This window comes from Heterocephalus glaber, unplaced genomic scaffold, assembly GCF_053883595.1.
Source record: "Heterocephalus glaber isolate CG9 unplaced genomic scaffold, H.glaber_assembly_v1.0 deba00000937, whole genome shotgun sequence".
Taxonomy (NCBI): Eukaryota; Metazoa; Chordata; class Mammalia; order Rodentia; family Bathyergidae; genus Heterocephalus; species Heterocephalus glaber.
Window position 1 is genome coordinate 5,720,113 of NW_028258173.1, and position 25,723 is coordinate 5,745,835.

A 25,723-nucleotide genomic window follows, 5' to 3' on the forward strand; every position below is an offset into this window, starting at 1 on the left:
TACCCACTTGTGAAGTGAGCATGGTTCTGACTTTAGAGGAATGTACTGTGTGGAAGATGTCTTGGCATTGGTGGATGAAAGCAGCCTGGAACAGTGATAACTATACTCGCTTTACTTGCTAACCTTTCAAGTTGGTTATTTCTGCAACTGCTAATAGTTGTGGGTGGAAGGAATGTACACTGATTTTTGTTTGTTTGTTTTGATTATTTATTATTTATTTGCTTATACTTTTTTTTGAGACAGGATCTCACTCTGTAGTTAAGGCTGGTCTTGAACTCACTGTGTATCCCAGGCTGGCTTTGAAAATGCCTGGCGATCCTCCTTCCTCAGTCTCCCAAGTGCTGGGAATTACAGCCATGTACCACCATACCCAGCAGTTGTTTTCTTTTTTGCAGTGCTGGTGATCAAGCCAAGGCCTTGCACATGCTAGGCAAATACTTTATTACTGAGCTGCATCCCTCCCCCTTAAATTTTTTATTTTTTATTTTTTGGGGTATCAGGGATTGAACTTGGGACCTTGCATTTGCGAGGCAGGCAACGGAACCAATGAGCTAAATCCCTGGCCCCTTAAATTTCATTTTAAGACAGGGTCTTGCCAACTTGCCCAGGCTGGCCTCAAACTTATGATCTTCCTGCCTCAGCCTCCCAAGTAGCTGGGATTATAGACATTTGCCTCCATGTCCAGCTAAGTGCTATTTACCTGGTGACCAGGGCTTCTACAGGTTCTTTGCTCACCTAGAGGAATGAGATAGTGATAGAGGAATGGCAGCCTCTGGGAATCACAGTGATTAAGTAGAGACCATCCATGTTCTGCATAGATGCTGGAAGAGCTGGCACTGCTTCTTTGCTCCCTTGTTGAGTTTGATCTTGTTCTGTTGAGATGAATTACTAAAGCTCTAAGTAATAAATAAGGCTTAATGAATGTAGATTGTCAGTTTCAAGTCCTGCCTTCATTCTACCTACTGTTTGTAGGCAGGAATTCATACTGTTCCTCTTGTCTTAAAGGAGTACCTGATGAGTTTTAGTCTGCTCTTAGTAGTCCACATCTTTTTGTGTATTCTGTAGCTGGGCCCATTGACTCGATTTCTTCTTGCTCTGGGTCCCTGAGCCACAGCTGTGCTGCTGGTGGCACTGATAAGAGCTAAGGTGCACACAGTATGGTTTTCTTCTCTCTGTGCTAGAGAGCTACCAGAAAGTTTATGTAAATTGACAACTTTTACGCACATGTTTGCAGGGAAAGCAAACTGTGTTTTTTGTTTGTTTATTGTTTTCATTCATTCTTTCTGTGTGTGTGTGTGTGTGTGTGTACTGGGCATAGAACCTAGGGCTTTGTACATGCTAGGGAAATCCTCTACCACCAAGCTACATCCCGGCCCAAGAGTAAGTTTTTCTTTTATTTCCTCTCTCTCTCTCTCTCTCTCTCTCCCCTCTCCTCCTCTCCCCTCCTCCTCTCTCCCTCTCCCTCTGTTCTTCTCTTCCTCTCTTTCTTTTTAGATGAAGTCTTGCTGTATTGCCTAGGTTGGTTTTTAAATCATGGTCTCAAGCAAGCTTTGAAGTCTCTCTAGTAGTTGGGACTACAGGCATGCACAGCCATGCTTGGTTATAGAGAAAGTTGTTTAAAGGAACTTGACAATATATCCATTGTGAAGTTACATACATAGAGCTTTGTGGCAAAAACAAACAAACAAAAAAGCAAAACAAACAAAAAAACATTATTCTGTCAACCACGATGCCATTCATTCATTCAACAAATATTTATGTATCAGATACTATGGTAGGAACTAGGTCCAAAGACATAACCCCTTCCCCAAAGGAGCTTGCAGCAGCATGGAGGAGGCAGCCTTGGCCCTAAGCATGATGTGTGGTGTAAGTGCAACCAGAGAGGGGACCGGTGTGCCCCTGAACCCGCTCTCTAGGGCAAGGATTTCTGAGAGCGACTTCTTGTGCCTGAAGGGCTGAGCAGGGTTTCCCAGGTGAGGAGAGCAGGAGAGGCATCAGAGGGGGAATTAATAAGCAACAGGAGGAACCACAAAGACACAGAAGCGCACATGAGCTTCCAGAACAGCAAGTAGTCCACGAGGATTGGACTGTGAGGGACGCTGCTGAGAGATGAGCTGGAAAGACACACTGGGCCCGTGTTTGAAGGGCCGTGGGTGTTGTGTGAAGTTTTCTATGGCAGTAGAGAAGGTCGTAATCAAGAGTAGCTTAGGGCTGGGGATTTAGCTCAGCATTTTCGCCACCTGCTGCGCAAGCGCAAGGACCCAAGTTCAATCCCTGGTACCAAACACCCCCCCCCCCAAGAAAAAGAGTAGCTTTGCCACTGACTAGCTCTGTGTGTTGGTTAAGGTGGTGGCTAGTCACTGAGCCTGAGTTTTCTCCAGCTATAAAAATGTCTTTCTTGCAAGAATATCTTAAGGATTCAAAAAATAATACCTATTATGATCTTATTTCTGTTTTAGAAAGTTGAGTCTAAATTACCTCACAGTATAGGAAATGAATCAGAAAGACAGGGATAAAGAGATCGATTAGGACAAAATTTAGTTAAGCAAAAGATATGAAATGTCTGAACTAGGATAACAGCATTCAAAATAAACATGGTCAGATTTGAGAATTGTGGGCACTATGAGTTGAGAGAAAGGCCAGAGTTAAGCAGAGGACACTGAGGAATGGCCCCAGTGGGTGGTCACCACCTAAGCTGGACTCTGGGCACATGTTATGTTCGAAGATTTGTTTGTGCCCTGACCTGGGGTTGCTGTCCTAGTGGTTCCCCATCCAAGTACACTGACACCTATTTTCCTACAGGCCTGAAGCCCATGGTGAGACTGGGACCCCTCTTCCTGCGTGCACGTGTGGGGAGGGGTGGATGTTGGATTGAACTGTTTGCCTTTTGCATCTTGTCTTCTTTCCTTCTTCCTTTGTTTTATTTATTTGTTTGTTTGTTTGTTTGTTTATTTATGTGGTACTGGCAATTGAACCTAGGGCCTTGTGCATATGAGGCAAGCACTCTACCACTGAACTATATCCCCCACCCTTTTTTATTTTTATTTTTATTTTTTATTTTTTCCCAGTATCAGGGATTCAACTCAGGATCTCGCACTTTCCAGGCAGGCGTAGCACTATTGAGCTACATCCCCGGCCCTTAATTTTTATTTTATTTAAATTTTTATTTATTTATTTATTTTTTTGGTACTGGGAATCGAACTCGAGACCTTGCACTTGCGAGGCAGGCTGCAAAACTACTGAGCTAAATCCTCGGCCCCCCTTAATTTTTATTTTAAAATAGAGTCTTGCTAAGTTTCCCAGGCTGACCTCAAACTTGAGATCCTCTTGCCTCAGCTTCCCAAGTGGCTGGGATTACTGGCATGTGCTATTGCATTTGGCTTCCTTCTTTTTTTTTTGGTACTGGGGATCAAACTCAGAACCTTGCGCTTGCAAGGCAGGTGGCAGAACCACTGAGCTAAATCCCCAGCCTGGCTTCCTTCTTTATACTAAATTGTTTTTGGCATGCAACTTGGCAATGTTTACTAAATGTTAATCTATGCATCCCCTTTGGCCCCGCTGCTTCACTTCTCTGAATCTCTTCTACAAAAAAACATTAAAGAGTATTAAATGGTTCCTATTTATATTGTAGTATTACTTACAGTAGTGAAAAATTAGAAAATGACCACGTCTGTGCTATGAACTATTATTCAATCAAAATGAGGAAGATCTCTATCCACTCAGGAGAAAATATGTTCATAACCACATCATTTACCAAAAAAGCCATTGCAGTATATAATATAGTCTGATTTCATTTCTGATAAAAGTAATAATATGTGAATATGTATGCATTTATTTACATGGATATTTATAACTACCTAAAAATATATAAGGGAACAGTGTGTTTTAGAACATTACAGTGGTAGCTGGGGGCACCTCGGGGAAGGGGTATTTGCCTCTTACCTCATAGACTTCTATGTTTGATATTCTCCAGGGAGCATTATTTAAATTAAAAGCATTGTAATTCTCTTTAAAAATAGAAATGGGGATACTTCTTAACAGAGGAAGGAAAATAGGTCTAGGAGAATACATAGAAGTGGGAAATTAAGGGATTTTACAAAAAGATGGTTTTAATTTTTCCAGTGAACTTCAGGCAGGGTGGGGTCCGCCGATGGTGTTGGGTGCAGTGTGGGAAGCTCCTGGGTGGTGGTGACAGAGGAAGACAGCATCAGCAGCTCTATCCTCAGGTGCCTTCAGAAACCCCAGATTCAATACGAATGTGGTCTGTTTCTAACAACCTGCGAGTAGATGAAAACCCAGCCTGGAGAAGAGCTGAGCTAGAGAATGAATCCACTCTCCCTAAGTGGCTTAGGGCTCCACAGAGAATGTCACTTGAGGACTTTTTAAAAATAGCATTTTTATAACATACTTCCCTCCTTCCGGGCTCTCCCCAGCGTGACCTCCCTGGTCCGTTCAGTGAGGGGTCTTCTCAAACCTTGCTTTTACCTTCAGATTTTTGTGTGTGATAAAATACATTAGATTGGCCAGCTGAGCCATTTTAAAGTATGTAATTAGGTAGTGTTAAGCACATTGACATTGTTGTATGCTCCATCTCTAGAACTTCTCATCTGGCAAAACTGAAACTGCTGAGCATGGCAGCACATGCCTTGAGAGACTGAGGCAGGAGGACCTCAAGTTCAAGGCCAGCCTAGGCTACATGGCCAGACTCTGTCCCCTTGAAAGACCCTGAAACTCTGTACCCATTGAGCATTAACGCTGTCTCCTTCCTCCAGCTCACAGAGCCTACTGCTCTTTCTGATCACATCCATATTACTTTTTAGAATAACAGCTTCATTGAGATAGGCTTCTTCATGGGTTTCTCCACAGTAGTTTCCATCTTTCACTTTTTAGTGAAGAATCTCAAGGGAGAGATACTTCTAAATTGCTGCCTGGATTCTTTTTTAACACCTCCCCCCCCAAAAAAAATCAACTGAATTTACACTTTTCTTAGCTAAAGATGCTAGGTTGGCTGAGGTTAGTGAAGTGGGATGTTACAGGTTAGATCTACTACATGGTTTTGAGATGTCAGACGGTGATAAGAGTTTTATCTGTCTGGCACATAGGCTTCAGGTTTTAGTTTTATGGATTTAACCAATAGAGAGGGGTTGCAATGTAACTTGAATTTATGGGGATAAAAAGCAAAGTATGTTTTTACCTTTTATGCATTAGAATTTCAAAACCAATTTGAATTATAAACAATTTACTCACTGGGAGAAAGAAGAGAAAAGGAGGAGAAAATAGTTTTATTTGCTGTTTTTTTTTTTTTTTTTTTTTTTCCTGTGCTGAGGATGGAACCCAGGACCTCTTACATGCAACCACTGAGCTACACCCCAACCTCTTTTGTTCTTATTTTAATTTGGCTTCTTTACTAGTTTTTGTTTTGTTTTGTTTTGTATTTAACCAGTTCCTTTGCACTGAACTACATCTCCAGCCGTTTTTACTTTAAGGGTCTTGCTGAGTTGCTAAATTGCCCAGGCTGGGCTGGAACTTGCAATCCTCCTGGCTTCTGAAGTGCTGAGATTACAGGTGTGCACTGCCATGCCTCACTAATAGTTTTCTTTAATAATCATTTGGCTGTGTCCACTGTTGATATTTTCTCCCTCCCTCCCTGTTGCACAAATCCTTGACTGATAAACTTATTCCTTCATTCATTTCCTCATTCATTTAACATTCTTCTGAACATTTCTGATACTCCAGGCTAATATGAAAAATTAGAGATACAAAAATAGATGACATGCAGGCCCTGCCTAAGGAGCTGTCCTGCAGCTAGGAAAGATGAGCTTGCTGGAGGAGGGGCCCTGCAGAGGCGCTGAGGATCCAACCAAGTGAGGCAGAGGACTCTAGCCAGGCCCACGCAAGGGATCTTGTGTGCCGTCCATGACTGTTGGACTTTTAGCCTGTGGACATGGGAAACTACTAATGGATTTTAAATTAAGAACCGTATAGTACACGTTTTGAAAGATCTCTGGGAATAGTGATGAAGATGGCTCTGAGGATGGGAACAGTGTAATCAGTTGTCAAATGGGACCCCAGGTTGCAGTAGAAATGAAGAGCACACTCTGTGTGGATGAGGCAGAGGCTGTGCTGGTAACCAATAGAAGAGACAGGATCTCAGCTTGGCACTGAGAGCATCTTTCAGACCCTCCCAAAGGACACAGCCACCCATGGTTTTTCCCATCTAGGGAGAACTATCCTAGCATGCCTGCTCCTCTAAGCCTTTGAACTCTTCCTCCAAAGACCTCCATGGCAGTTCTGAGGTCATTTATTGTAGCCCATCACTTTTCCAAGTTCCCAAGAGCCCCTCTCCCCCAGCACATACTGTACCTAGGGTCCTTGCCAAGGTGTTTTTTCTGTGTCACAAGAGAGTATCCCCATATCACCAGGCTCCAGTCCATCCCAGCAGGATCAACACTCCTACAAGTCCTCCAAAGCCTGCCAGGGCATGGGTTATCATGGCCCTCAGGGTCTCTGACACAAGAAGCTCCCTTTCTTAATGGATCAGCAGAGCTCAGTTGAACAGTATTGAGATTTGAGCCCAGTTATGATTGGGTGGGAAAGAAGGAAGACAGAGACTTCTGCAGAGCAAGCATTGCCTTGAAAGGCACCCGCCTCATCTGTGTGGTCCTCAAATAAGATGTCAGGGAAAAGTTTCCTTCATCTCCAGGGAAAGGGAGTAGGTCATTTTGCAGGCCCAGGAAATCTAGGGTTCATGATTCTTCAGTAACTGTACACAGACTTCCCACCATGCGTGGTGGTGCAGGCCTGTAATCCCAACACTTGGGAGGCTAAGGCAGGGGATTGGTGCAAGTTTGAGGACAGCTACATAGCGAACCTTGTCCAAAAAAAACAAACCCAAAACTATACAGATACAGATATCCCATCTCAAGTCAAGTCTTAGCATTCACTTCTTTCCTATCAGGGCCCTGACCTCTGCATGGTAGAAGTGCCTGGGCTTTTTTGTAGGTCTGCCACTCTTAGGATTAGTCCTATACCTGCAAGAGATAAGTCTTGTCAAAGGAGGCTCACTGACTGGCATAGTTGACTTTAGATTGTCAGTTGCTATATCTGAGACTGTCATTTCCCATTCTCCCAGTTCTTGTGAGTGTATACTTTTTGACCTTTTAAAATTCCTTTATTGTCCTTTCTTTTGGGGGGGGGGGTTTCCAGGGATTGAACTCGGGATCTTGTGCTTGCGAGGCAGGTGGCGAAACCACTGAGCTAAGTTCCTGGCCCTTCATTGTCCTTTCAATAGAAATATGGGCATAGAGGTGAATACATTTGTCTAATCTGTGTGTTAAGTAGGAGGCCTGTTGTGTGCCTTCACATTCAGTTTTCTCAGATTTTCAAATTTGTGCAGATGGGAGCTGAGAAGCACTTTTGTACTTTCCATTTTCTATCACTTCAAACTATATCTCAAAATTTGATACTAGACCCATACATATTTCATCTAAGGTATAAACTATAATAAATCATTTATGACACAGATTAGCACATGAATAAATAGTATACTTGAGGCCTTAAAATTACAGGATAAGGATTTTCCTTTAAAGTATTTTTAAATTTTTCAAATACTGCTGTAGTATGATTTTCTGTTATGTTTGAAAGCAATTTGCATTTACCTGTTTTAGATTTTCCACAACTCTCTTCATTGTCCTTCTTTGTATTCATACATTCTTTGTGCTTTCCTTTGTGTCAGCCAGGTTTCATGTAGGAAGTGTGAGTGATTCTTGCAGGCTTTGGTAAGCCTTTAATAGTTCACTGGGCACAAAATAACGCTGTGTGCCATCAGGTCAAATCTGACAGGGGGAAGACTGTTCTCTTGAAACTCAAGCTTTTTAGTGAAACAGAATTTTCTTATTAATCTGTATTCAATTTCAGCTATAGTAATTTTTTTTGGCAGTATGGGGGATTGAACCCAAGGCCTTTGCACTTCACTATGTCCCTGGCCCTTTTTTATTTTTCATTTTGAGGAAGGGTCACTAAGTTGCCCAGACTTGACTCAAACTTGTTATCTTCCTGCCTCAGCCTTCTAGAGTGCTGGGATTACGGGTGTATGTACCACCATACCTGGCTTGATATTTTCTTTTAATGCCCAACTTTACCTAAAATGGAAGGAAATCTAGTATTGTCTTAGTATTATACCATCATGTAAATGGACACCCCGCCACTTCTATAGGGACAATTTAAAATAAGAGTTGTCTTTGGACATAAACCAGCTTCTTCATATCTCACTGAAAGGATCCTGCTCTCCGGGATGCTTTGCAGAGCCTGCAGAGTGAGCCCTGTTTGCTGTCCTTCCCACCACTCAGGTCCTGGGTCCACCACTCTCCTTTCGCACAGCTGGCAGCTGAACCCATGGTGTTCTACATGGGGCAGCGAGGCCTTCAGCTTTTTAATTTAACCACTGGACAAAGTGTATCTTAACACTTTAGAAAGAGCAGAACTATAAGGACAGGAAACAGATTCATGATTCAGGGACTGGGGTACATGGGAGGGTCAGCTACAAAGGGGCATGAAAGCCTGTTGCGGACGGTGGAAATGTCCTTTATATCTTGGTTGTGTTGGTGGTCACACAGTTGTGCATTTGTCGAGATTCATGGCACTGTGCTCTACAGAGTGAGTTTTACTGTGTATGAATTGTATTTTAATAAACCCAACTTTAAGAAAAAGGAAAGAAAATGTGTCTTGGGAAGGAAGGGGGAAGGACAGCCCTGCTCCCACATCAGCAGCCTCACCAAAAGTGCTGCAGTCAGAATTCGGGGAGTGGAGCGTGGATCTCCCTGTAGGGTGCTGGCTCAGAAGTTGTCACAGACCTGTGCTTTGTCTTCTCTGTTGGCGTGTGATTGTTTGGGTCACGCAGCAGAAGTCAGGGTTGGTGAACAGCTAGGGTCATGACAAGAAGAGAACTGCTTACCTCTCCTTTATGATACACAGTGGCTTCCATTTCCCTTCTAATCATAAAATGAGAACCTGAAATGGTCTTCTAGTCACTACTGTAGGGATTTATGACTTCATGGGGATTTGCAGTTCCCAGAAGGTGAGATTTCACCCCAGTATGGGATAGATTTGCAGTCATTCTGCAGGCTCACAACAAAATGAGATGTATCCTACTTGCATTTATTTCAAGTGCTTTGGGATTTAGAAGTAAGAGATAGGTATTTAATTGTGTATTTATAGATAAGATACTTATTTAATTGTGTATATTTCATTTGTATGTTCTTTTTTTCTGAGCATGTAAAATTACAGTAGAGTCCTTTAATAAAAGTAAGGTTATCACTAATGATAACCTACATTTTTATAACATGGAATGATTTTCAAAACATTTTTGTTTTATCTCAGTCACCCTGTAAGATAGATAGGGGCTGCAAATCCAGACGGGGACACAGATGTCCAGACACATAAATTTCTTTTTTTTTTTCTTTTTTTTCAGACATAAATTTCTTGACTTAAGTGTCACATACTACGTGAATGGAGGAACAGAGGCAAGAACCTGCATCTCCCAGTTTCTGGTGCTGTATTTGTTTTTCAAATCAGTTCATCTTTCTCCTGTCTTGCCACAACTCAGTGGAAGGACTAGAGAGTCTTAGTTTAAGAAATACTAAGTACTAGTTAAGCTTACTAAATATTTTTACACAAACCCTTAATTACAAATCACTTGGTGGCCTACGTTTTTCATTGATCTTGTGAGCATTCATTTGCGTCAGTCTGACATTTAATCTGAGGGGCAAGCATTCAGGTTCTAGCGAGTCACCTTGAGGCTCATGCTGTGCTCTTCTGAAGATTCTGTTCCTCCTGTATCCATTCTACCCAGACCCGTGTCTGCCTTCTGCATGTGCTCGTCTAATCACTCGGGTGGTAGAAAGATGACTCCATTGTGGGTTTTGCCCTCAAACTTAGACTCTCATAGAGCAGACCAGACACATACATAGCTATACGTGCTCTGAAGGGAGCACAGCACACACATAGCTGTGATACAGAGGGGAAGTAAAAAGGAAAGTGTACACAGTCTTAACGAAGCATGGAGAAATGAACTTTGTAAGTTTCACTGGCTTAAAAACTGCTGCTACTAGCTTGAACTTTTGGGTTGTTGTTCAGTACACAGAGAACTGCTGTGGTGTCCTGTAGATAAACTAAAGCACCTGGGTCGTAGGAATTTCCTCGAAATGTCTTTGAAACATAACGAAAGCAGTGTACACTCTCACCTCTGTTTCCTGTTGTCATTGTACTCCCCATCTTACGGGAAACTGTATTTGCTGGTGTCACATTTCAAAGAAAAATTTGGTTAACTTTTTCATCTTTTGGGCTGTGAATTTAGCTCAGTGGTTCCGCCCTGTAAGCACAAGGACCTGAGTTCAATCCCTGGTACAAAACAAAAACAAAAACAAAAAAAAACCTTTTTCATCTTTTAGAGATGTGTAGTTGCCTTAAATTTTAATGAAACTTCTGTAAAATAAAAGTCTGTAAAAGCCAATCCTTCGTAGTCAAATACATGTAAATAGCATCCCTAAGTGGCCCACTTATTTCATTTTCTAGCATGGTCTTTGATCAAGTAAAATAGTAGTTCTGATTATGACAGAAATTAATCAGACATCTGCTTTATCCTTAGGAGGCAGTACTGATAAGGGAACTGTGTGGTAAAGGTTGGTGTAATTGTAGAATAGAAGGTAATCTTCAGCCATATTTTCTACTATAATTTTATCTTTTTGCAGTATAGAGATTGAACCCAGGGCCTTATGGATGCTAGGCAAGCACACCACTTCTTAGTTATATTCCCAACCCTTTTAAAAAAATTTCCTTTTGAGACAGAGTCTCACTAAATTGCCCAGCTTGGCCTCAAACTCGTGATCCTCCTGCCTCAGCCTCTGGAATAGCTGGGATTCTTTCTAAAAATGTTAATGCATATATCACCAGAAATTTATATATTCTGCTAATACATATGGTATGATATTTTTAAAAGAGATAGAGCAAGTAGTTAGCCTAGGCACTTAATAGTATAATAATGAATACCACTGGGTAATATTTACAGTTTACAAAATTATGTCACTTCCATGACAGTGATGCTGTCATCTTTCAGGCCCAAACTACCGTCCGTGGTCTGCTCTGCGATGCCTGCGGACCCATCTCCCTGATGAGTGCTGCCAGTGGGGGAGTGAGGGTGCTGGAGGTCAGCAGCACTGAAGGAGGGAGGGCTTCAGCTTCTTGTTGGCTGTCTATACCCAGGACACTGTCCCCACCCCACAGTGTGTGTGTTCATGCCCACTCCCACAGGCCCCAGGGCCGGCCAGATGGTTTCCTCCACCCTCAGAAGTCTGTCTCAGCTGAAGACAGTTCTTTTGCCTTGTAGGATCTGAGAACCCTAACCATTCCCCTTTCTCCCTAAGCTGGAGCAGTAGTAGCTGCTTCCTGAAGTTTCTCTTTCTCTGTCAGTTTGATGTCTCCTTTCTATGCTCTAATATCCTTTAACTGATTCCTTATGTTAAATTCTGTCTATTAAAGTAACTGGTGTGAATAGCTAACTCTTGGAAGTGGCCTGTATGTCCATCAGCAGATGAATAGATAAGGTAAATGTGGCATTTATATTGCAATGGAGTACTGCTGTGTCATAAAAAAGGATAAATTTGAGTCATTTGTAGGAAAATGGATGCACTTTGAGACCACAATGTTAAGTCAAACAAATCAGACATACAAGCTTAAATATCACATGATTTCTCTTGTATGAGAACCCCCCGAAAAAAACAAAAAAGAGAAACCCAAGATATCAGTAAAGAGAAAAATAGAAGATAATAGGAAATAGAGAGATAGAGATAGGAAATGGGAATTTAGAGATGGAGGGAAGAATAAAGCGAGGAGAGGGAGGGAAGTAAAAAGAATTAAAAATCGGGCCGGGGATTTAGCTCAGTGGTTCCAATGCCTGCCTCACAAGCCCAAGGTCCTGAGTTTGATCCCCAGTACCTAAAAAAAAAAATTAAGAGTTAAGTGTTATATACATGTACCCCCCCATGAATGTAATCATTATGTACTGCAAACATGTAGTAATACAAATTTTTAAAACTTTTCTTAAAACAGGGTCTAACTTTGCAGTTCAGGTTGGTATTTTTTTTTTAAGCAAAACATTTTTTTCCACATTTTAGATATACGTAATGATCACATTCATCATAGGGAATTTGTACCTGTACGTGATACATCTTGATTCCTCTTTTTTCCCATTCCCCTCCCCTCCCTTCAACCCCTCTCCCCCTGTTTATTTACAAAATTTTGTTTCCATTTCATCCTTCTTTTCTCCTTTCTTCTTTTCCCTTCCTTCTTTTCCTCCTCCCCCTCCCTAGTTCCTCTTTTCTTTTGAACAATTTCTTCCTATTTCACATTATCTATTAGACATTTCGGTTTTATTTACACTTTCAGTTTCTCATACAAGAGATAATGCAATATTCACACATGTGTGTCAGATTTATTTCACTTAAGAGTATGCTCTCAAGGTACAACCATGTATCTAGAAATGTCTCAAGTTTATCCTTCTTCATGGCAGAGTACTATTCCATTGTATAAACAAACCACATCTTTTTTATCCATGCATCAGTTGGTGGGCATTTGAGTTTCTACGATCTAGCTATTACAAACTATGCTGCTATAAACATGGGTACGCATATATCACTGTGGTATGCTTTCAACTCCTTCTAGATAATTTGTACATCTTGTGGTCTTTCCATTTACATCATTTCTCTTGATTTTTTTAAAAAAAATAATGTTGTACTTATAGAAGAATCTCAAAGATAGAGTTCCTATATATCTTTACCCAGCTTCCTCTGAGGTTAACATCTCACATGACCGTGATATATTTATTCAAACTAAATAACACAGACACATTACTAGTAAAAAGAAACAAACAAATAGACTTTATTAGGATTTCACCAGTGATAGTTTTTCAGTTTTTCCTTGATTGTCATGAACTTGACTATTTTGAGATACACCAATTAGGGTATTTTATGGAACCTCTCTTGATTTGAGTTTGTCTGATATTTCTTGTAAAACATCACAAGGTCGGGGTTATAGATTTTGGGGGAGGAGACCACAGTGACCTCTCCTTATATCAGAGGTGTGTAATGTCACATGACTCATCACTGGTGGTGTCAAACTTGATCGCTTGGTCAAGATGGTACAGGCTTATCCTGTAAAGCTTCTTTCCCTTTTATGATTTATTTGGTGGCGGCCAGTCACTACGTCCTTTTGTTGAACTTTTGACTTCCTGTTTAATTATGGAGCTGTGCTTTCTTTACAGATTTTTGCTTAGTATAAAAGAATCTTTGTGGGGCCAAGGATTTAGCTCAGTGGTTCCACCAACTCCCTCGCAAGTGCAAGGTCCTGAATTCGATCCCCAGTACCAAAAAAAAAAAAAAAGAATCTTTGTACAAATGGCCAGGCTGAGAATTATAAATTTAGAAGTCAGACTGCTGATTGTGAGGAGAGACTACCACATACTGCTTCTTGGAGGTTTATTATCTGCTGTACCATCTTTGCTCTGCCCCTTGTTTACTTTTAGAATGTGGTTATTTTTAGAAGGCTGAGGGTTAATACTAAGAGGGCTGTTTATTCTTGATGAACTGAAATCCCTTCTGATAATCCCTGAAAGATGATTAAAAGCCCAAGGTCTTAATGGCATGCACAAATCAGTAAAAAGAGGCAGAACCAAAGAGAAAAGGTTGCTAAGAATAAGATTTGGAGGTGTGGAAGGGTGTGTCTCAGGGAGTGGAGAGTCACAGAGGTGGCCTGAGAAATGATGAGTGAGGGGCATGGAGAGATACAGAGGGCTCTGGAAGGAGACCGTGGGGGGATGAGGATGCAGCGAGGAGGAACCAGTGCCACATTCTACTTTCCTTGCATTTCGAGCATGACCTATCGAGGATGTTTGTATGCATCTCTGAGCTTCACTATCTAGAACTTACCATTTTAGCCACTAAAGTTTTGTATATACCGTATTTAAATGAGCTTAGACTTTTATATAAGCCAAAGAAAGTAATTCCATTCCTTTATATAACCTTGGCTACTCACTGCTATTGAGGGATGACTGAAGCCTAATCAAAGCTTTAGAAACTTTTGGAAGCTTACCAGGGCAGAATGGAGCCAAGACCACCATGTTAAATTAGCTGCAGAGTGGATTTTTCTGTGAGGGTGCCCATGGGTTCTTATATTAATAACATAGAAATTAAAACTACTAACATAAGCTATGGCTTTTACTTTATGTATTTGCTCTAATTAAACCAGGTTTCCATATTTTAGGATTAACAGAAGAAAGTAAAATCTTAGTAAGGTTACTGATTGAGTAATGGCTTTCTTCCTAGGGCATCTCTGCAAATATATAGGATAGCCAAAGTAAACCAGCTTGAGCAGAGCTCTGAATTCTGTATGTGATTGGCTTGTAAACTAAAATGTTTTTTGTATTTCACAGTACTATTCTTTTTTTCAAGTCAGAGCTGAGATTTATAGCCTTGTAGACTTCAGGGCAGATTTTCTTCTAAGAATGAGATTTGACAACTCTTGTAATTAATCTTGGATCTTACACAGAGTTTTAGAGTTGATATACTTCAGTGGGACAGCTTGGAGTTTTTCGATTTGAAGGCTAGCGTACAGTTTTTATTTTTTGTGTTGGAGGTGGGGAGTGGAAAGGATTTTGGTCCTCTTACACTCGTTAGTACTGGGCACAAGGAAATGCTTTCATTTAAAATATCGGGAGAACTAACACTTGGCAGCATTAGCACATTCAAATGCTGCTTTGGGAAAAATATATATAAATATGCATTTTTTAGTGCAACAGAAGATGGTTTATTTGGGGGAAAAAAGATAGAAAAGAAAGAGGATAGACAGCTACTGTGAGGTGGTAGGGGGCTTCAGAGCAGAAAGCCCACGGAGCTCTTATCTCACATAGGTCGTACATATTTTAAGTATCTATTTTGACCGATAGTGGTGTCTGCCTGGTCAACTATGTGTCTGCCTGGTCATCTCAAGTCTCTTGCTTGAAAGTGAGCTATGAGTCTCCTGACCAAGTCAGGAAGTACAGCTGGAGAAAGAGTGGCTTGTCTAAAAAGAGGGGTTCTCTGACCATTAGTCATTTACCAGTTGATGGAAGGAAAAGATGACTGTGTCTGCTTTACTATGAGTACTTCTCTTTCCCCTTTTAACTGCATCTAAAATTAGCTGGTCTCAGACAGAATCCTTCACATCTAAAAGCAGCTCATCTTCAGGAGAGTAATGTTTATTTTAGAAGCACCTTGTGACCAGGAAGTGTTGTAGTCTGCAACGAAGGGAGGTGTCCTGCTATGGAGACTTGGGAGCAAGCAGGTTTCGCTTGTCGTCTAAGCAGTTCACACAGCCATGTAGTTGCACTTGGTGTCAGAGTGAGCTGAGTGTCTTGGTGTTCTAAAGCAATGAGTCGAGACCTTGCTGCTAAAAAGAGAAAAAATGGATCTGCAATGGCATGAACCAAGATCCATGCAGTTTTATGATGTATGTTTTGTTTTGAGGTAGGTTGTTCCTATTCTGCTTGTTACCTGTTAGGATGAACAGAGAATTGCTTAATTGGCAGTTATTTAATTTAATTGCTTAATTAAATGCTTTGGAAAAGGTCATCATTGGGTATAATGTCATATGGTTGGTCAAGTGTGCCTTCTGCCAAGACACTTTGCAGAGGCGTTAACACGACTATAGATAGACTGCTTTCTTAAGTGGATTTCTTTGGTAGCCAGATCTCAACACAAAGCTCTTTTTTTTTTTGAGATAGGGTCTCACTGTGCACTTTAACTCAGTATGTAGTCCAGGCTGGCCTCAAACTCATGACTATCCTCCTGCCTCAGGCTCTTGAGTGCTAGGATTACAGGGGTGCACCACCACACATGGCACAAAGCATTTTTGTGTTCAAGGTCATTTAACGCATCCTCTTGGTATCTCCTTCATATCTTTGACTTGAGTAAAAAGAATGTCTCACATCTTGTCAGCTCTGTGGTTACCTGTCTTTCTAAACTGGTGATGGACTGCCCACAAGGATCAGGGGAAAGGTAGTGAGAAAGGCTTTGCTGTTGATATAGATCATGTTATTCTGATCTACAATAGGCACAGTATAGTCTTTCTCAGGGCTGTGGCTTTTAAGTAGGCAAATTTGTATTCGCTTCACAGCTTCCAAGCAGAGACTAAACTGTTCTTCTCTGACACTGATGTAAGAAAATGTTCCAAAGCATCACCAGTCTAAAAATAGCCATGGTAGGCTTTGCACACACTAATATCTGAAAGAAGGGAAGTATAGGAAATGGAAGGATAATGAGGCATTAAATAAGAATGAAGTGGAATTTAAATACAGCACTCCTACAATCTGTTTTTTAAAAGGCCTTGTGCAGTGCCATAAATGAGGACAGGGTTGTGAACAACATTTTCTTTCTACCTTTTCTATTTCTGTAATGATTAGATTTTTTTCTTAATAGGGATACATTAATTTTTTTAGGTGAGAAAACATTTAATCCTAAAAAAAGGAACTTTATGCAAATTTATTTTGGTATATAATGAAATTTTATTAAATACAGAATAACAGCAGTTTGTTTGTTTGTTTGTTTTGTGTGATCTCTAACTCACCTGTATCAGAATCAGTTGAGATATTTATTAAAATACAGGGCCGGGGATTTAGCTCAGTGGTTCCGCCACCTGCCTCACAAGCGCAAAGTCTCAAGTTCGATCCCCAGTACCAAAAAAAAATAATAATAATTTAAAAAAAAATACAGATTCCTAGTCCTTGCCCCAAAGCAGCTAAATCAGAATTCTAGCAGTAGAGCTCTGAGAAGCAACCCATTTGGGGTGCTCACCCCCATGCTGGCTCCTCTTGGGTTTGAGAATTACTGGGTTCGAGATTAAGCAGGTGATGGTACTGAGAGTCAGCTGCAGGCTTGTCACTGCCTCCATGTGACCCTATGCAAACTTTCCACACATTCATAGTGCCTCATCATGAGGTCTTTCATTATCCCCAAAATTACCCAAAGTGTTAATTATTTATAATAATGCTGCCCTATCTCCCAAGGTAGACTACAAAATCTGAGTGGCTGCTGTTAACTGGGGAAAAACCAGAACATTGTGATTAGTATGAAGTAGTCGGAAAAAGAAAACACACACACACTAACCCGCAGGCATATGAAATGTCAGCACTTTCTGAGAATTGGCAGGGTTATATCATGCTACATGCATATGATCAGGCCTGAATCTAATAGCAAAGGATAGCAAATTATGTTTGTTTGTTTATGGTACTGGGGATTGAACCCAGGGCTTCTGCACTGAGCTACAACCCCAGTCCTTTTTTGACTTTTTATTTTCAGACACCCTCTATCTAAGTAGTTGAATTGCCCAGGCTGAGCTCAAACTTGTGTTCCTCCCACCTTAGACGATTATAGGATTATAGGCAAGCATCACCATGCCTGGCTATGTACATTTATTGATTGATTGAGACAGTCTCACTCTGTTGCCCAGGCTGTCCTTGAAATTGAAATCCTCCTTCCTTAGCCTCCCAAGTGCTGGGATTACAAGCATGTGCCACTGTGCCCAGGAAAGTTATGAACTTTTAAAAAAACTTTTTATAGGAGTTAATAATTTATTTTTATGAGTAGATTACAGTCTTTTTTATAGACTACTTGGAATTGGCCAATAATTCACAAATGGAATAAAATATCGTACTCCTATCTCACATGAACTGTGATCATATATTCTGACACAAATATGAATGGATCTGTAAGGGTAGTTTAACAAGATATTTGATAGGGCCAGAGATTTAGCCCAGTGGTTCTGCCGCCTGCCTCGCAAGCGCAAGGATCCGAGTTCGATCCCTGGTACCAAAAAAACCCCACCCAAAACACACAAGATATTTGAAATCACAGTGATAAAATATTCAAAACATATGGTTGAGGGCTGGGGATTTAGCTCAGTGGTTTCGCCGCCTGCTGCACAAGCGCAAGGACCCAAGTTCAATCCCTGGTACCAAAAAAAATTATATGGTTAATATTTACATATTTACGTATATACACATATATACTCACAATAGATGGGCGCTATGTGTGCCTTTCCCTTCACATGAGGGTCTCACTGTCAGTTCCATCTGTGGGCACCAGGTGGCACTTGACTGTTGCAAGGTGCAGATACAAGAAACTAGAAACACCAGGATAAAAGGCAACCGGGGAGCTTGCTCAGCATGCTCAGGTTCTTGGGACGCCTACATCAGAAGAGCCTGCAGGTGCCCGCAGCCCGGGCAGCCACAGTACATGGGCATGGCTTTGTGGTGGGGCACACTGGATTCACATCACGGGGACTTGTGTAATAATAGGAATCGTTTGGGTCTCAGTTTCTTTATGTGCAAAATGAAAATGTTAATCCTGACAATTCTTCATTTATTCATTCGACCATCCTATTTGAGTTCCTCCCGTGTGTCCTTCTGTCCTCCAGGAGTATAGTCTTTTGAAAGTGGAGACATGTCTTTTCATTCTGAGAATAGGAAATAAGAGTGTGTCTGACTTGGGTTGAATAGTGGTAATGGTTGTGCAATGATGTATGTGTGATTGTATTTAATGCCACTGAACTGTGTGCTTGAAAATTGTGAAGATGGTAAATTTTGTGTTATGGGTATTTACCATAATTTTTAAAAATAAAGTAAAATAGGGAAAATATACATGTAAAGAATGTGAGGGCCAGGTCTGGTGCTACACACCTGTAATTACAGCACTTGGGAGGCCTCAGCAGGAGAATTGCTACAAGTTTGAGGCCAGCCTGGGCTACATAGTGAGTTCAAGGCTAGCATGAACAGCATAGTGAGACCCTATCTCAAAACAACAAAAAGGAACATGCCACAATGGCATATAGTACAATGGCACCTCGGTTCATAAACTTAATTCTTTCCATTATTCTGGTTGCAAACCGAATTGGATGTGAACTGAATCAAATTCATTGGTTAGGTTCAGTGTTGACCTTATGGGGAAATTTGATTAAGTTCTTGTCCAACTTTTGCTACCAGAATAGTAGGAAGAATTAAGTTCATAAACTGAAGTACCACTGTTCCCCGGTTATATGTTCTTTTATATTTTCTCTCTTTTTTTTGTAGGGGATGCAAGTTACCCAAATATTACCCCATTAAGGGGGCTTTTTTGGCCAGAATTCCCTGGTTACGTGAATAGACCGGGGGCACTTGAGCCTTACTTTTGTTGTATAGATGCTCACCCATAAGGTTTGGTCCATAAATCCTTGAGCAGACCAAATTTCATTCTTTGTCCTTATTAGCCTTGATCTGAAGCCTGATTTTATTATGAAGAGTGAAGTAGAACCTAAGAAGCTGCAGTTAGGAACCCTTCCATAAAGCTATTGAGAGTTTGCTCCAGTGATGTGTGAGGAACAGGAAGGCTCCATAAGCCCGAGTCCCCCTCCGTCCCGGGGCAGGGTGTGTGAGCAGGACCCAGAAGGCCACTTCCTCCATCCGCTGGCTCAGTGGTGCCAGGGTACTTGCGTCAAGGAGCAAACACTATGTGATCTTCCTTGTCGCACTATTCATTTCCCAACTCAATGGCCTGGGAGTTGAGAAAATGACACTTTGAAGACCCTAAGAAAGAAAGTAGAGACCTGGATATGAACCAAGGGAAGGATTTCTAGTGCAGGGTGCAGGAGTCAGTGCAGTGATGACTTCAGAATAAGCTGGCCCTGAATTGGTCCTGAGCTTGTCTTCTTGGTCCCAAGGAGGCATTAGTTTGCTTTCATTTCACGTTAGCTGTTAGTACATGAATGAAAATTCTCATCTTAAATTGAAATAAGATATTTCTGTCTTAAATACAGCTCAGTAATGGTACATGTATGAAGGAGATATTATAGACAAGCAAAAAAGTTTAATACTATTTTTGATGTTGTATTTTGTTTTTGTTTTTCAACACTTAAGACTAAACCAAGGGCCTTCATACTGAGCTACATCTCCATCCCTTTTTTAAGTTTTATTTTGAGACAATGTCTTGCTGTATCACTACGTTGCCCAGGCTGGGCTCAAACTTGGGACCCTCCTGCCTCAGCCCTCCAGAGTGCTGGGGATACAGGTGTGTGCCACCATTCCTGGATTCACAATGTTTTGATTTTTTTTTAAGTGAGAAAATAAATAAATATATGTTTTCAGATCTTTTAATAATCAGTGGTTTCATCCATGGACAGCTTATCTCCTGGTTAAAAAGCCACATCCAGGAGCATCTCAGGGAGCTAGACAGAGGGAGGATGTGTTCAGACCTCAGCTCTGCTCCCTAAACTGGGGATTCTGGAGAAGTTATTCAGTCCCTTTTGTACTTCAGTTTTCTTACTGGCAAAAATTGGAACAACCATATCTACCTCACAGGGTTTCCCCAAAGACCAGGTATGTGAAAGGCTTAGCATGGTGTCTGATGCATAGTAAGCACTTGGTACCAAAAAAATTGTTATTATTGTTTTATTTTTGTGGTGCTACAGATCTAACCTGGGGCTTTGGATGTGCTGGACATACCCTCTACCACCAAGCTAGACCCACAGCCCTGGTAATTTTTTAAAGGAAGATGTCAAGAAGCTAAGAGTAATAGTGGGCTAAAAAAGCAGAAAAATGTTTTCTTCAGTTCCCTCTGATCCTTCTGTTTCTTCTAGCTTCTCTTTCATCTCTGAATTTACAAATTCCCTTTTCCTTCAAGATCCCAAATCAAGTACTACGTACTTCATGAAGCCTTTCAGTAACCTCAGTTAGAAGTGGTCACTTTCTTCATTTTTACCCTTTTTGTGCTCTCTGTCTCTCTCTGTCTCTCTGTTGTTGAAGTTACTCGCATAGCCTTGTCATCTGCCTTTAAATGCAGCTACCAAGAGCATGATTTTTATCATTCCCATTTTTACTCTGTCCTTACACCATGCCCTGGTGGCGTATGTAGTTACTGATGCATAAATGAAAGGCCACCAAGAGAACAGATGAGATGAGGTTCTCCTGAAGAGATGTTCAGTGGTGTCCTTTTCGTTAGGGGAACTAACGTGTAGAGCAGGTTTATTCACACTTGACCCCATTGAGTCTTTTCCTGGAATAACGTGTTCTAGTGTCATAGTTATCAGTGAGTGAATGTTCAAAGTGGAGGATGGAGAGCACTAATGTTTTTTCTTTCCTTTTGCTTTTCTTTTTTGGGGGGGAAAGGAGGAGAAAAGGTTACAAATAAGGGAAAGAAACCATTTTCCCCCCTAAGTCAGGTAGGAGTTATGGATAACTCCTGAATACCTGTACAAATGAAGTGATTAACTTTGCTACTCCAGAAAAAATTTTAATCCCAAAGTCATTTATTTTGGCTTTAGAGTAGACTAGCATTTGTGTTGGATTTTCCTGCCTAATTACTTTTTGCTTAAGCTTATTTTAAAATAGTTTTAAATTCCTTTAGTCTGTCAGGCTAGGAAGCAAGAGGTAAAGAAATGGGCCACAAATGGGGCCTGGACCAGAATCTCCCTTTCTTGTATCAAACCCTCCTGTGCACTGCTCATGGGAGAGCTGTGTTGGAGTCAGCTTTGTGTTGAACAATTTGGCAAAATGTTTTAAAGTCTTGAAAATATGCTTACTCTTTGATCCAAAAATGCCACTTGTAGAAATTTATCCCAAGGAAATAAACAAGCATGCAGTATGTAGAGACAAGGATATTCACCACAATATTTCTATCAGGAAAATAAGTAAAACCACCTTAAAAAAATTGAATAATACAGACTTGATTAAATAAAGTAGGCAGTTATCTCTGCATGGTATTATAGTTGTAGACTTTAGAAATATTTACACTGTCAGCTGGGGATTTAGCTCAGTGGTTCCATCGCCTGCCTCGAAAGCACAAGGTCCTGAGTTTGATCCCCAGTACCAAAAAAAGAAATGTTTACACTGTCTTGCTAGGTGGAAAAGAGATTGTATAGTAGAATGTACAGTATGGAACAGTAGCAGATGCAGAGAAAGGCGGAGGGGATGCTTCTAGAGAAACATGTTCTGCAGGGTTAACTTTAGTATTGTTGAGGGGTGAAAATTTGTGTTTTCAGGTTTTTTGCTTGAACCATGTAATGCTTTGACATTAGAAAAGGCAACTATCATTTTTAAAAGAATATATGTTTAATATGTCAATGAAAAGGTAGAGATTTGCTATGTAATGTCCACAAAGTGACGATCTGGATGCAGATAATTTGGATTGCATGTGCTTTCTCAAGAATCACACCCATACATGTGAATTACCAACAGTCACACTGAATACATCGAGTCAGGTGTACCATGTTTAAATTCTGTTTCCCAAGTGAAATAACCACACTCAGTTGACATCTATGAAGTCATAATTAGACTGCAACATGGGTGCCCTGTTTTCTGATACCAGAGTATGGAGGTAGAATTGTCTTCAGCTAGAAAAAGCCCAGCTTGCACAGCTATGAAGGCCAGTCATAGTCGTGTGCTGCATGGTGACATTTTAATCAAGAACAAACCACATACACATCCGTGGTTCTGTATCACTAGTGACATTCTAGTCTTGTTAGTTTCTGGAAGTATACTATGTGCTGTTCCCACACTGACAAAATTGCCTAACAGTGAATTTTTTGGAACACATTTGCATCACTAGGTGATACCTGACAGTATGTGTAAAAAATTGTGTTGCTGAAATAGCATTATAATACCAGGAACTTTATATCACTCTGGATCTACTGAAAGAAATTCTAGTAACTATTTTTTCTTTTTTAGCAATACCAGCAATTGAACCTAGCATCTTTGCACTGAGCTATATCCTAACCTTTTTTCTTACTTATTTTTACTTTATTTATTTTGAGACAAAGTCTCACTGAATTGATCAAGTTAGGTTCAAACTTGTGATCCTCCTGCCTCAGCCTCCCAGAGTTCTGGGATTACAGGCATGCACCACCATGCCAGGCTGACATTTTGTAGTGTCTCTCTTTAACTCCTCCACCCTACCCCCTTCATGGGGACTAAACCCAGGCCCTTGCATGTATTAAGCACATACTCTACCATTGAGCTGCATCTCCATCCCTTTCTTTAACTTTTCATTGTCGTCAACTCAGAACTCTACATCCAAAGTCCAAGTGGGGAAAGAGTTAGGAAGTATATGGTAAATGATGAAGACAACCACAAACCTCTGATGACCCCCAGATAATGCTTGGCTTACATGTGAAAGAACTCTGCTTTATATGATCAGCTGCAGAGGAAATTGTTTCTTCACTGTTTGTAAGCCTTAGCCCTGTACACATCATAGAATTCTCTTTTATTTGTAATCCCAGGATTCCTAGGATACCATATGGCTTCCCTGAAGGAAAGGGCTTGCAGGTCTGGCTCCCTGTCGTCTAAGGTCAGATGGAAAAGTCTTTTGTGATTAACTCAGCCACAGTGTGTCCTTTGGTATTTGAAACGTCAGTAGGAGTTTTTGATTAGTTCTCCAAGTTTTGAACGCTGACCCAGATAAGCTTAATGTAATGGAAAACGCAGATAAATCTAGCTCTTTCGATGCCAGATTGAATCCCAGTTCTCCCACTAGCTGTAACCTTGTCAATTGGATCAATATGTAAGAATCTCAGTCTCTCATTGAGTTAGGAGAGTGGGTCCTTCCTGCTCACCTCACAGGGCTGTTCCTTGTAAACTGTGAAGCCCTATTCCCTTGAGGGACTGATGCAGGCCTTCATAAACACACTACCTTCTCCTGATTTGTTTCTGGCAGTTTCCTTATGCCGCCCCGCCTCCCCAAGAACCTGTGAAGACACTGAGAAGCCTGATCAACATCCGCAAGGACACGCTGAGACTTGTCAAGTAAGTTCCTGGGGGGCTGGAGGCTGGAGCCAGGTCCCAGATGCCCTCCTGGAGGAGCAGGCCCAAGTCCTGCTGCCTAGGCCTCAAGGATGTCAGCTGCAGGTGCTGCCAAGGCACTCCGCCAGCTTAGATTTGGACTCTCTGCACCTGTTCTTCAGGTTTCATGCACCAGTGGGAAGAACTTTCATTTGCCTACACTTGGTCAGTGTTATCCCTATTTTGTAGATTAAAAAAAGAAAGCATTATTGAGGCAAAGGGGAACTTTGCAGACAGCCTAACACACCAGTGTAATAATGAGGTGTTTAAACTTGCAATATGAAATCCTTCTTATCGCTTATGTTTACTTTTTTTATTCTGTTTTGTTTTTTTGAGTCAAGTTCTCACTGTGTTGTTCGGGCTGGCCTTGAATTCACTATATAGCCCAGGCTGGCCTCGAACTCAAGGTGATACTCCTGCCCCAGCTTCCCGAGTGCTGGGATTACAGGTGTACAATACCACACCTGACCTATGTTTACTTTTTATTCCTAATTTTATGTGCGTTTTATCTAAGGAACCCATAGTACCCTGGGTTGGTTGGTTGATTCTCCTTGTCGGTATTGTCATCCACATTCACCTTCTTTGTGCCATCCTGAGATACTATAACTTTTAATCTGACTCTGTCCCCCCCCCCCCCGCCATTATATCCACTATGGCTCTCCGGTAACCTGGGGAGACAAATTTGCTTAGAACAAACCAGTTTGCTGAATAGACAAGGGAAACGCCTAAGAGTCCGTTTTACACTAGAGGTCAGCCTTATTAACATTAGGAAATGGGGCCGGGGATTTAGCTCAGTGGTTTCGTCGCCTCCTTCGCAAGCACAAGGACCCGAGTTCAATCCCCAGTACCAAAAACAAAATAAAACATAACATTAGGAAGTTCTCTCTGATGGGGGCAGGTGCTGAGGATAGAATCCAGGGTTGCTGTACTAATGAGCTACATTCCTAACCCTTTTATTTCTGTGTTTTGAGACAAGGTCTTGCCCAGGCTGGACTCAAACTGGCTGTCCTCCTGCCTCAGCCTCCCAAATAGCTGGGATTACAGGTGTGCACCACCATACCTGGCTGATAATTCAATGCACCAGATTGTTGAGGTAGTATTCATATACCATAGAATTTAGTCATTTAAAGTGTACATTTCACTGTTCAATATAGTTTTGGAAACATTAGCCACAGCAATTAAGAGGAGAAAGAAAAGGAATAAAGATAGGAAAGGAAGCAGTTAAACTGTCATTATTTGCTGACGATATGGTACTCTACATTGAAGACCCAAAAAACTCTGCCAAAAGACTTCTAGACTTAATTGACAGACACAGTAGAGTAGCTGGATACAAGGTAAACATTCAGAAATCAGTAGCCTTCTTGTATACAAATAACAGTCTCACTGAGAGAGAAATTAGGGAAACAATCCCTTTCACAATAGCATCCAAAAAAATGAAATATCTAGGAATCAATCTAAGGAAGGAAGCAAAAGACCTCTACACTGAGAACTACAGCACTCTGAAAAAGGAGATCAAAGAGGATATAAGAAAATGGAAAGACATCCCTTGTTCTTGGGTAGGAAGAACTAATATAGTGAAAATGGCCATACTTCCAAAGCTGCTATACAGATTCAATGCAATCCTGATTGAAATCCCAACAGTATATTTCACAGATGTAGAGAAAACAATCCAAAAATTCATTTGGAGCCAGAAGAGACCTAGAATAGCAAAAGTAATTCTAGGCAACAGAGACATGGCAGGGGATACCATACTGCAAGGCCACTGTGATAAAAACAACATGGTACTGGCAAAGAAAAAGACCCAAGGATCAGTGGAATAGACTAGAAGATACA

At 41.1% G+C, this 25,723-nt stretch overlaps 1 protein-coding gene across 6 annotated transcripts in view; it reads left to right on the forward strand.

Annotated features, from left to right (window-relative positions):
- Nucleotides 1-25,723, forward strand: part of Rnf157 (ring finger protein 157) — an 83,361-nt gene that overhangs the window by 29,969 nt on the left and 27,669 nt on the right. For all 6 annotated transcript variants that reach the window (XR_002388106.2, XR_002388107.2, XR_015450245.1 and 3 more), the window contains exon 3: nucleotides 23,766-23,854. Coding sequence is in view for 3 of the 6 variants with exons in the window: in XM_004860745.3 (XP_004860802.1) it covers nucleotides 23,766-23,854 (89 nt within the window). In the remaining 3 variants the exon portion in view is untranslated. The remainder of the gene's footprint in view (nucleotides 1-23,765; nucleotides 23,855-25,723) is intronic.